This window comes from Nannospalax galili, unplaced genomic scaffold, assembly GCF_000622305.1.
Source record: "Nannospalax galili isolate Female #2095 unplaced genomic scaffold, S.galili_v1.0 scaffold521, whole genome shotgun sequence".
NCBI classification, from domain to species: Eukaryota; Metazoa; Chordata; class Mammalia; order Rodentia; family Spalacidae; genus Nannospalax; species Nannospalax galili.
Window position 1 is genome coordinate 252,628 of NW_008344634.1, and position 13,138 is coordinate 265,765.

General features: G+C 39.2%; 1 protein-coding gene across 2 annotated transcripts in view; it reads right to left on the reverse strand.

The window, feature by feature from the left end:
• Bmx (BMX non-receptor tyrosine kinase) overlaps nucleotides 1–13,138 on the reverse strand; it is a 60,419-nt gene that overhangs the window by 39,418 nt on the left and 7,863 nt on the right. Inside the window, exons 2-5 of one of the 2 annotated variants that reach the window (XM_008840877.3) lie at nucleotides 10,723–10,869; nucleotides 9,593–9,697; nucleotides 8,088–8,169; nucleotides 2,287–2,406 (exon numbers count right to left, since the gene is read on the reverse strand). In XM_008840877.3, coding sequence (XP_008839099.1) covers nucleotides 2,287–2,406; nucleotides 8,088–8,169; nucleotides 9,593–9,697; nucleotides 10,723–10,869 — 454 coding nt within the window. Of the gene's footprint in view, nucleotides 1–2,286; nucleotides 2,407–8,087; nucleotides 8,170–9,592; nucleotides 9,698–10,722; nucleotides 10,870–13,138 lie in introns of those variants that run through there. The other variant, XM_029567246.1, reaches the window with a different exon arrangement.

The window sequence follows — 13,138 nt, forward strand, 5'->3', positions numbered from 1 at the left end:
ATTCAGACTTATCATCTGGAGTGATTCTGTAGCGTTCTTGTATGATTCTCAACTCAAATACCACTCTTCCTCTATCAATTATTGCTATATTGCAATGCCTGAGCATTCAAGTTCCTCTAAATCTTATAAGGACTTTACATCTCATTTCCATCTTGTATTTGAGTCTCAGATATAGAATCTCACTGCATAGTTCAAATGATCATATGGGTCACTATCCACGTATGATTCTTCTTTGATTGGTGCATACAGCATATTTCAACAACTATTAAAGTTCAACAAATAGCTGATGGCTACAGAAACAAACCTAACAGATGCTTTCTCTTTTTTTGTAGAAATTTCTGATTTCTTTTTCCACATTCATGTGTAAATAGATGTCCAAACTTCAAGAAGTTGCTACATGTCTTATCAGCAGGGTGACCCTATGGTTTATTGCCCAAACTGGAACATTTTATCAGTGAGATTGTACAGTTTTAATAATTATGCCAGATTTTCAGGAACAAAATGAGAATGTTTCAAACATTCCAAAGCAATCTGGGATATATGGAAATCTATTGGTAGATCATATATCCTGTAAAATAAGGTGATTTGGGGATGGTTGGAAATAGAAAGAAGGCATAGGGGTTCCTAACACCTATACTCATGGTTTTCCCAGCAGTTCAGAAGAACAAGGCAGGAGAAAAAGTTATACTTGGGCAGATAGACAATATCCCAGCTTCTCACGAGCTGCAATACATCTGTGTTCTGCAGTGATCCTCACGGTCCCACAAATGGACATAGATTAGTGCCATAAAGATGGAGACAAGACACTTGATTCTAAGTCAGTCTTTGGCATTTCCCCTTCTCCTTCTCAGGAATTAGGGCATCAGAGTCATAATCTGACTCTATAATAATCCCAGGCCATAGACAGACCCATTGAGAACAACAGTTACTACTATGAACAAAGAATTCTCCTCAGCCCATCACAGTGGAAGAAGACCTCATGTCACATTAATTACACATAGTTCATTAAATCATTATAATTCATGAGTACAGAGGGCAATGTTACATAATTGAGATTGATAAATACTTATTTTGTGATTTAACTGACATGGGAAACAATATTTATTCATCGACTTTATTTTTTTCTAAAATTAACAGTAGTATATGAGTTTTAGTTATTAAAACTGTTACAGACTGAGTTCGAATATTTCCCATATCTGCATGTTTTCTGGTTCATGATATGCTATCATGTAGCTGATCTCATCTGATTCCTTAAGGCCATTTTAATCGAGACCAGTAAAATTGTTACCAAAATGAGCCCTGCTTAGAACAAAATCAAGGATATTGCATTTAAAACAAATCATTTTTACCTTCTTTGATGTTATTAAAAATTAGCGTGCCTTTACAGAATGGCAAATCATTGTAAATAAATCTTTTAATGATAAACATCATCATTTTGGTATATATGATAATTAAAACTGTCATTTATGAAAAGTGTGGAATTGCTTCATGTTTTTTATTTTTAGTAAGAAGAGAGAGCTGGGGTTTTTGTTGTTGGTTAATTTTTTAATTATTTTGTTATTTTCATTTTATTGTATGTGTATGAGTGTATTGCCTGCATGTATGTAAGTGCACCTGTGTCATGCAATGCCCGTGGAGGTCAGAAAAGGGTGTCAGATCTCCTGGAACTGGAGTTATGGATGGTTGTTAGCCACCATGTGGGTGCTGGGAATCAAACCCAGGTCCTCTTGCAAGAACAGCCAATGCTTTTAACCACTGAGCCCAGGTTGTTATTGTTATTATTTTGTGATAAAGGGTCTCAGTATGAAGGTTAATCTTAAATATTCTATGTAGTTCAGTCCAGTCTCAAACTATGGTCCTTCTGCCTCAACCTCCTAAGTACTGGGATTATAGATGTGCTTTCCTTTAAGTTTCTTATTAAGTGGGAAAACTAGTTGTTTGATCCATGGCGATATGTTCATGGCATTCTACCTCTAAGGAGTTTGTCTTAAACTAGAAAGAATTATAGGACAGATTAGTGGGTTCTTACTTGATGCATATTTTCAATTTTAAAAACTGTTCACATGAAATGAAAGGCATATATTAATATTGTTATTTTAGGTAACAAAATACAATTGACATTAGAAATCGACTATTTTCAATGTAGCATCCATAAAGCCAGATTGTTATGACACCAATAAATATGGCACATCCTATTTCCTGGAAACCTGATCTGGCATTGGGCAGGTTTGCCTTAATGGGGTTCCCGTCCACCCAGGGTTCAGTCCAACAAAGGGTCACACGTACATGGTTCCCAGAGGGTACATCCTGGGGCCGCTTTGCAGCTCTGCTGGCAGCACAGGAACTTCCCATCCACAAAGAACCCACTGTGGTACTTGATCAGCAGGTGGGGGTTGCCCCTTATCTCTGAGGAGCAGGCAGGAAGGAAAGAAAGCATGAGTAGGTATTGGCCCCGAAAAAGGAACATAGTCAATAAATAGTCATCTCAGAACAATGAAAACCTATTTTGCCAGCAACAAAGTAAGGGTTAATGTCCCCCAAAGGATATGTCTTTCACTCAGAAGTTAATAAACCAAAAAGAAAAACGGAAATCCTAATCACAACATAATGACATGTCAGTCTGACATTAGAGAATTCATAAAAATGCATACACTTGTCAGCTTGCCATTAAGATTTTTGCCACTAAAGGTCATGAATGGGTTACAGCACATTTTTTTTGTGGCAGATGTAGGCTGGTTGATAGAACTATATCTTAGTAAAAAGAGTATTTCTAATAGCATGTACTTTCTACTAGTTTTTATTTTGAAAAGTTTCAAATGTACAATAAAAATATTATAATATATCCTCCTTACATCCTTTATGTAGATCCATCAATGGCTGATTATAGCATTTTGCTTCTTATTTCTCTCTATTATACATACTAGTATTGTTTAAAATTTCTTATCATTAGTTTTCTCTTAGTAATTTAAAGTGAATATCAGAACATAATGTCTCCAATAAATATTTCACCATGTAACTTGTATCACCAAGGGTATTCTCTTATCTAATTACAGTGCAAATTATCAAATTCAGAGAATTGAATACTGATCCAATATGATTAACAAATACATTTAATATTTGATTTTTCTCATCATTCCAATTAATTCTTTCTGGTCAAAGATCTAACCAGAATTATGTATGGAACTTCATTATATAGCTGTCCAGCTGACCTTGACCTAGAATAGCTTCTCATCTTCTCTTTGTCTTTCATGACTTTGACGTGCTGACACTAAGGACTGAATATAGGTTTTAGGTGCCACGTGAGTACTGGGAATGCAACCCAGGTCCTCTGCAAGAGCAGTCAGTGCTCTTAACTGCCGAGTCATCTCTCTAACCCCTTGTTCTTTTTTTTTTTGAGACAGTATCTTATTAGCCTTGAACTCCTGATCCTTCTGCCTCTACCTCCCTATGTTGGGACTACAGGCATACACTACTTCCCCTAGGGTAGAGGTTACTTTTCTAGGAAAACTTCTACACTAGAAAAGAACCATAGAGCAGCTCAAAGTATAGCTCAGAGGTAAAGCACCTGCCTAGGAAGCCCCGAGTCCTGATCTCTATTTCCATTGCTAGAAAAAAAACAAACAATGACAATACAGTAACTTTTAATCTAAACAAATTAAATTCTGATCTTGGAGAGAAATGATGTGCCTAAAACAAATTATTCTCTTTAAAAATTTTTATTGTTTTTGTGAATTTCATACAATATATTTTGATCACATTTGTATACTGTCTCTTACCTGCACCCCTCTTACAGCCCCTCCTCCGAATTTCATGTACTCTGTCATATATGTTAAAGCCTATCAAGCCAAGGTTATGTCCCCAAATGTCCTTTAGTGTGCATCCATCTTTTGAAATACAGCAGAGAATCCTCCAAGTTCTTAACAGAGAATAGTTTAAGAAATATCTCTCTGTGGGGAAGGCTGGTTCTCTGTTTGACTTCGACTCTTACCTCTTGGTTTTGTGTCTATTTAGAGGATTCCTGACTTTGATTCTAGGAGAGTCCTGTTCCTCCTTTATGACCTCAACTCAAGGAATAACACTATTTTGTTGGATTACTGGGGCTATGTAAAATACTATATGTAAATCTTTGGCCTCAAATGTTTATTCAGTGAATACTGGACTTCAGCAATGACATTTATTAGGCACAACTCAACTCAGTTTAGTTGCAAATGCTGGTATCAAGTTGGGCTTGGTGGTACATGCCTTTAATCCAAGCACTCAGGAGGCAGAGGCAGAGGCAGACCAGATAGAGCAACACAATGAGGCCCTCTCCAACACACACACACACACACACACACACACACACACACACACATGCGTGCGCGCGCGAGAAACAGAGAGAGACAGAGGGAGAACAAAAATGCTGGCATTAAAAAAAAACTTTGCTAGTGAGCATCAAAGAGAAATTGTTACACAAATCACAAAATCCGAATGAATTAAGAATTAAGAATGCAAATTTCTGGTTTTAGCTTAAATGACCATTGGACTTCCTTGATTACATTGTATGCTTTCTTGTTGCCTCTGCTCTTTGTCTCCATATGTCAAGATCACTAATGTTTCTAACTGCAAAGACTTAGTTCCTGGGTAACTAATTCTCCAAGTCCCAGAGTCCACATTGCAACATTCCCAGTACTTAATGTCCACACTAAAGGAAACTTGTATATTATGGATATTCCCTCACATGCATTACCCACCAGTCCCGAGGACTGACTGTGATTGCTCTCATGGCTCACAGAATTAAGTATACTGAGATAGTGTAAGTCGCTCAAGTTCCTAGGTCTAGTATCTAGCCAACCTGAGATTCAGTCTGAGACTTTTTCTAAACATTCTGATGCACAGGTAGATAGAAACCAGAAGTTCCCCGAGTAAGTGTCTTGCCCTAGCCTGTTAAAAGTTAGCCACATGTCTGTCTCAGGCCTGATAGAATGCCACAGCTGCAGTAGGCCAGACAACCCACTTCTTTGGCCAGGATGTCACTTTGCTGTCCTTTCGACCCTGTTATCAGCTAGCCAATCAACTAGCCACAGCAGAGCTAAACAACTTTGTTCTGCAACTCTAGGAAAAGGGCCCAAGGACACTCCAAGCCGGACTTCACAGCTGTGTGTGCCTTCTTTGTTTCCAGTAATATGAAATTCACCTTAATCCCTCCCACCTTTGCACAGATTGCTTGTTGGAGGAGGAGAAGCTGTGTCACCTTCACTGAACAAGTCCTCTGTTCAGTCTGCTAAAGGTCTGGCTTTATTCTTTTTCTGTCTTTCTAAATCTTACACAGATGCTAACTTCTCTGCCAAACCCATCTCAGTTTAAATAGGAAGGAAAGATGTATCTACACCTGGTTAAGTGAGTTCCGAACTGTGCCAAGTGACATGCCTTAAGTCACCCATTGAATCAGTCCAAACCTTGGAAGCACAGCTTACCACCTGGAAAGTTCTTACTTCCAATGTCTACCTCAGTTTATAATTCTTTTGAAAAATAATAAACTTGAAAATGAGGGAGGTGAAACACTGAAGAGGAAAGATTTAAGTGAGATAACCTTTATTTTTCTAGAGCAGGTTACTTTGCCAACTTGAAGACCATCTTGCCTGCTTCCTTTCCCTACCTTCTAGCACAGAGTTTGGGGGAAAAATGATGGTGTTTTCCAACTTCCATTGCACACAGAGATGGACAAAAGCCATAGTTCTGGAAGATGTGACATGAACAAAAAGTTTCAGACGGGGGCTTCTGGGAAAGCTCAGAACACCTACAGTACCCAGCGAAGGTGGCAAAACAGAAAGTCAGAAGGGGCCTGTGTCCCCACTGATCTTCCTCAAATGACTGCACTATCCCTGAACTGTTTACCTCTCACTCCCCATGGGACAGAGAATAAAATGGATTTGTTTTAGCAACTGCTTGCTGTCTTTTTATCTCTAGTACAGAGGATTGCTCCAGATACATATTATTCACCATGCATACGGCAGCCCTAGGAATGAAAACTATTGTTTTGTGAGGGACCAAGAGATGTGTTTTGCTCCTCCCTTTTTTCCCCTTTTCTATTCCATATGCCCTCACATGTGTTACCCCTCTCCCTAAACCCGGTACAGCATGAATAATTCCAAAGGGACCTACAAATGGAAACACAGGGCCTAAAAAATGTTGCATATAGGAACTGTCTACATAGCATCTAAATCCTAGGATATTCCTCCCCAAATGACTGAATGGTAACTAAAACCTTAAAGCTCCTTCTGAAAGTCCCATTATAACCACTATATGTATGGTTTATATATATATATATATATATATTTTTATATATATATACACACACACACACTTCCTGGAGGACATGCAATGGACCGTGCTAACCTCCATCTTAACACTCTCACTGTGCTGCAATGGTCTGTTAATTGGCCTCTTCTGTCAGCTCCATGGTGGAGCAGGGTTGGTGTTTAATTCTGTATGGCTTCCTACTTTTTTTGTGACACAACAGAGACATTACCCAATGTTCAATAAAAGAAACGGTCAAACCTCAAGCTAGTCAGACCCCTGTAGCCTCCCCTCCCTCCATGGGAAGCAAATTAGTGGGCAGAGTTTTGGCAAACTGCTTAGCTCCCTTTAGTGAATATTCATATATATGTGTGTGTGTGTGTGTGTGTGTGTGTGTGTGTGTGTGTGTGTATCACTCATGCATGGCTATAGGAGAAAAGGAAATAATGCTCCCCATTTTACAGGTCAGAAAACTGAGACTCAGATGTGTTAGATGGTTTTTAGATGACACAACAAACAGGCTTGCTTGACTGGCAGAGATGCCCTTCTCACTTCATTGAAATGGTGCTGGGTAGAGAGGAAATGTTCTCTCCCTAATGGATCACCTCAGTATCCTACAAAATAAGTTCCCTGTCACGTAAAGGGAAAATGAAGACCTACGTATGGAAAAGGATGTATTTGCATCCATGTGGAGTAGGTTATGTGCAATTTGAAGGGTGGTGAGATATAGCAGTACTCTACGACTTAAAGTAAAAACAAAATTTCTGTCTTTCTAGTATGTTAATACCTGAAACTGCCTCTCTAGAGCCACTGGTATGAATTACGTATTTTCCTTACATTATCACCCACTTTTAAAATAAAAATATTGCAGAGAGACACATCACAGTACCAAATTAATAACGATAATTCTTTTCCTTCTACCAAGGGTTCTTACCACGGCAACCTAAAAAAAAAAAAAATCACTGAATAAAATCTTCATTAACTCCACAGATTTGCCTAATTCTTACCAATATACTCATTTGAAAAGTTGGGTTCTGGTAATTGAGTTTTGACACTTCCATTAACCAGGTTTGTGGCATTTACCTGTCTTTAATTTTTTTTTTTTCTGGGGGCCTGAAAGGATGGCTCAGCAATTAAGAGCACTGGCTGCTATTACAGAGGACCTGGGTTCAGTTCCCAGTACCCCATGGTGCTCCAGTTCCAGGGGATCTGACGCCCTCTTCTGGCCTCCACAGGCATTGCATGTACATGCTACATTTACATATGGGGAAAAACTCATACCATAAAAAGATAAAAATAAATTTAAAAATCAAAACTAAAAAATTAAAAAAAGTCTGAAAAATGAAGAATAATGTTACCTCTTTCCATAGAGTTATCAGCAGGATTATCTAGCAAGATGCTTTACAAGTACTTGATGAAATAGCAAATGGTAAGTGCTTAGTATCAGCTATAGTTCTCTATGAATATCAGAAGTATGGTGCTATGGACTTGAGTCCACCCCATGGTAGAGCCAAGCACGTGAGTGGGGCACAGGTGGCCTGGTTTCCTTAGAGCTGCAGAGAAGACACAATAGCCAGTTTTGTGCTGAATGGGGAAAGGAATGTGATCCCTGGGCTTCTTGTTCTTGATCCCTGGGCTTCCTGTTTGTAACAATGAGAACACAGACCAAGCATGAATTTAATATGTGGCCTGAGCTTGGTAAGAAAATAAAGAGATTCTATTTGGCTTTAGGTCTTTTTCTGTACTGTATCTTTCTTGAATCAAGCCTACAATTCAATCCATGACTCTTTTTGATGACATCTTGTTACCTTTCTGTAATGCTTTCAACCACTGACTTCGGCTCTCTTCATTTGATGCATAGACATAGAGAAGCCCATCTTTATATACAATCTGGAAAGGAAGAAAAAATAATATATTTTGATACAAACATCTCATAGCTCAGTCTGATGTGCCAGCAAACTTTTTTTTCTTTTACTTTTTTTTTTTTTTTTTTTTTTTGGTCTTTTTGAGACAGGGCCTCCCTGTAGCCCCAGTTGTCCTGGAACTCACTATGTAGACCAGGCTGGCCTTGAACTCACGGAGATCTGCCTGCCTCAGCCTCCCAAGTGCTAGGATCAAAGGCATGCACCACCATGTCCAGTGCACCAGCAAACTTTTATGCTGTCAAAAATAAATCTTTTCCACTGAACTCGCAGTAATGGTGACAGCATGCACAAGACCCATGCCCATTAGATCAGACAAAAACCCAGCATAGAATGAGGGAAATGGACAGCAGGCCCCAACCATAGCCTAGAAACTATTAGCAACAGATTACTAGATTACTGCTGAGAGAGAAAGAGAGAGAGAGAGAGAGAGAGAGAGAGAGACAGAGAGAGAGAGAGAGACAGAGACAGAGACAGACAGAGACAGACAGAGACACAGAGAGAGACAGAGAGAGAGATCTTTAAGAAGGCTGACTAGGCTCCAGTGAATGAACTTCCACCAAAGGACATATGGGTACAAATGCTTGACTGGATAGGACTTAACATGTGTAGTGAATACATAAGGTCCAATAGGGGTTTGGAGGCATGGATGGCAGAGGGGATCTAAATGTGATTAAGAACTGTGGTATGAAATGTAAAGCAGTTCAATAATATTTTTTAAAATATTCTCTGGTGTAAAATTAAAGTTCCTTAACATAATGTGCAGACTCCTTCACAGCCAACCCTCCCTGCCTCTGTGGGCTTGTCTCTTTTGTTCGCTCTTATTTCTCCCATCAGTGTCTTGGCACGTGCAGTTTCTTTTGTCCTGCAGCCTCCTCCATGTTTGCTAAGTTAAACTGTACTAGTCCTTCCCAACCTCAGTGTCACCTCCAACAGAACATTTTCCTGACACCTAGGAGCAAGGAGTGAAGCTCCTGCTTCCTGGAGGACACGCAATGTATCTTAACACTCTCACTGTATTGCAATGGTCTGTTAATTGGCCTATTCTGCCAGCTCCATAGAGATGCCTTGGAGCAGGGTTGGTGTTTAATTCTGTATGGCTTCCTACTTTTCTGTGACACAACAGAGACATTACTCAATGTTTAATAACAGAGCCGGTTAAACCTGAAGCTGATCAGACCCCTGTAGCTTCCCCTCCCTCCATGGGAGGCAAATTGGTGGGCAGAGTTTTGGCAAACTGCCTAGCTCCCTTTTGGGAACAGTTCAAATGCAATCATTGTCTCAAGGGCTCATTTTGCAATGTTTTGCCTGTTTACTTAGGCATACTGAGTTAATGGTAGGAAAATATTAAAGAATCATCCAACCTAGCATAATGTTGTCCCTCCTTTTACCTGAAATGGGTACTGTCTCTCCACAGGCGTCTGATCTTCAACATTCACTTTTTCCACACACCTGATTTTCTTAATCTCAATTGATCCTTTTCTGCTGCCCCTTTTCTGAATTCAAAAGTAAAACAGAAGATATTTCATATGGATGCCCCATGGTGAACTGAGAAAGGGGTGCAGCCAAAGTTAATGCTTGGGAGGGAGACTGAAGGATTCAGAGGTCAATGGGAGATCATGTTCCATTATGCCATGGCTGTCACAAAGCAATGAGAATTGAAGACACTTCTAAAATATGGACACACATGCATAAGTGTCTCTGAAAGCAAGCATTTAAGTGATAGTTAAGAATCTTGTTGACGAATTGTGCTTCAAACCACCTGCCAATTGTTAATAGTCAAAAGAACCAAGAGTTAGCTTCATAAAGCATTTTCACCTTGTTTCAGATTTACAAGTTTTTCAGTATTTCTCGTATGGTAATGTTACCAATTGTGCAGAGATGCCGTTATTTCTAACATTGTCTTATGGCAGCATTTGTGATTCTTGGCACTATTATTAACATTTGGGACTGGGTAACATTTTGCTGTGTAGTGTGACCAGTGCACTGTAGGGGATTTAGTAGCACCCCTGGTCTCTGCTCACTGCATGCCATCAGTGCATCCACCCCCATAACTAGTTGTGACAGCTGGAAATAGCACCAATCATTGTCCAATGTCTCCCAGGAAACAGAAGTGCCTCCAGTTGAGAACCATTATTGTAAAGATACAATGTATTAATAGTTTTCAATGCTTATCTTGAATCCATTATACTTTGGTTGAGGACAGACAATGTAGTAAGTGACTACAAGTTGATCTGTACTGTATAAACTAATAAACCTAATATTCTTTCTTTTCTTCTTTTGGTCTTTTTTGGAGACACGGTCTCCCTGTAGCCCCAGCTGTCCTAGAACTCACTGTGTAGACCAGGCTGGCCTTGAACTCACAGAGATCCACCTGCCTCTGCCTCCCAAGTGCTGAGATTAAAGGCATGCGCCACCACGCCCAGCTCAGTAATATTCTTTCTTTATCATCAAGTACTTTGTGGAGACTTAGGAAAAAATAGCAAATAACACAAAAACAATGGAGTAAATAGAGTCTTACCATCTTGTCATATTCATAGTAGGAAAGGTTTGTTTTGGTCAAAACAAAAAGACGCTCTTTGTAATTATTTGGTGACATTTTCTTCTTTTGCTGTGATCTTTTGAGAAGAAGTTCCTCTAGAATGGATTTTGTATCCATATTATTGTCCTAAATAAATTAAAATAATTTAAATGACAACAGCATGCGGCTAGATAGCTAGATTCTGTTTTAGCTTTCCTTCCTTCTTTCTCTTTCTTTCTTTCTTTCTTTCTTTCTTTCTTTCTCTCTCTCTCTCTCTCTCTCTCTCTCTCTCTCTCTCTCTTTCTTTTTTGTCTTTTTGACACAGGGTCTCTCTATTGCCCCAGCTAGCCTGGCACTCGCTATGTAGACCAGCCTGGCCTCTGTGTGCTGTCATTTTGAGACAGGGTCTCTCCTTTGCCTCAGCTGGCCTGGCACTCACTATGTAGACCAGCTCTGCCTCTGTGTGCTGTCATTAAAGGCATGTGCCATCACACCTGGCTTAACCTTCCTATTTCTAACCCAACAATTTATTACTCTGAATATAAAAACCAATTTCTAAAAATAAGACTTATTTAGGACTATAGACTTATTAAGATTCTAAAATAAACTGCACACACACTTATAGTTTTCTTCAACTGCTTTGTTCTGAGTTTTTCAAGCATGTGGATTTTACAAAGCATTTACACATTCAGTGATCCATGCTCCACTCTTATCATAACTCACCACCTTTCCACTGTCCTCCAGACTACTTCATCAAAATTCTCTTTACTATGTACACAGTCTCCATAATTATTGAGTTGAACAAGATATAACATAACTTTAAAAACTACACTCCAGGAAGTTCACCATGTATTAAGTAATTAATCAACTGAAATTTCCCTCCATGCCTGTCGCCAGTGGTTTGACCAAATTATCCAAATCACCATGAAACACTGGTGTCATTGAAAAGGACATTCACAGTTCCTGACCATGGCCAGGTGTTCTGTCATAAAGGATACAGGTGTAAATAACAACATTTAAGAGAATTTTAAAGAAACGTGAATGCCAGAAGTCAAGTAAAAGGAAGACGATAAATGAGAATGCAAGAAAAACGTTATCAAAAGAGTTTTACAAGAACCACAGAATGAGTCCATGCACAACACAAAAGCATACCTGCTTTCTATTCTGAAATTACATAAAACATTAAAACCTAAGGAAGTTTTGCAAAGAGAAATGCATCGGTTCTCTGATTCCACTAAGATAGCCATTTTTCACCTCAGCCTGATCTAAGGGCTCATGAAGAAAACTAATAATATTAAGCAGTGGGCCATAGAGGTAAACGTCATGTTCTCTTTGCTTTGTGAAACTGCACCATAATTTGCAATTAGATGTCCAGTTGCTAAGATCTATTTTTGTTTGATGATCTGAAGATAATGACCTTTACTTACCTTGGTCTCTGTAGAGTCAAAGTCTGTGTGTGGATCCTGAAGTTTAACTTTCAAGCTGTAAGCAAAAGGTTAGGGCTCTGAGGCACTGTTACACCTATTCCCTCTGACTGTGCTAGGGCCATGCATTAAAAAGAAAATATTTGCATCCTTTTATTGCCCTGGATCAGGAAGCACCTGCACAGCACAGACATTGCTTTCTCTGGATGGAGGCAGATGCCAGGCAGACCTAACCAATCACTAGCAGGTACTTCTCACCAGGCCAGAAGTATGCCTAGTTCACTAGACCAGGGAAGAGATAAAAAGGGAGACGAAGAAGCACAGCCTAGGGTTGGATAAATCACCATCAGTGTTAGCCATCTTCCTTCCTGATAAAGACTACATAACTCTAAAACTGGAAATTAAGGAAGGCAGCTTTTAAATTTTATGTATGTAGGACAGAAGACTATTAATATGAAAAATGTCTTCAAGAGAATTCCTTGACTTACAGGTAAACATGCTAGAAATATTACTCTTTAAATATAATAAAGTCTTGCATACTTATGGCTCCAGATATTGCTTCTTTTCTTTTTAAATTTTTCATTTATTGTTTTAATATTTTATTTATTTTAATTTTGTGTGTATTAGTGTATTGCCTGCATGTAAATGCACCCTTGTCGTGCAATCCCCCAGGAAGTCAGAAGAGGGCGTCGGATCCCCTAGAACTGAGGTTATGGATAGTTGTTAGCCAGCATGTGGGTGCTGGGAACTGAACCCAGGTCTTTTGCAAGAGAAGCCACTGCTCTTAACTGCTGAGCCATTTCTCCAGTCTTGTTTTATTGATTTTTTAAAAATTTCTTTTTAAAAAATAGAATGGGCTTTTTTGGAGCACAATGGTTGCTATTAATCATGGTCCTTAGTTTCTAGGCTTGGAGCTGGAAGACAGGGCAGAGGTAAATGTAGGGTGGAGGTAGGACCTGAGGAAATAGGTGTCACACCTACGTTTCACTTTT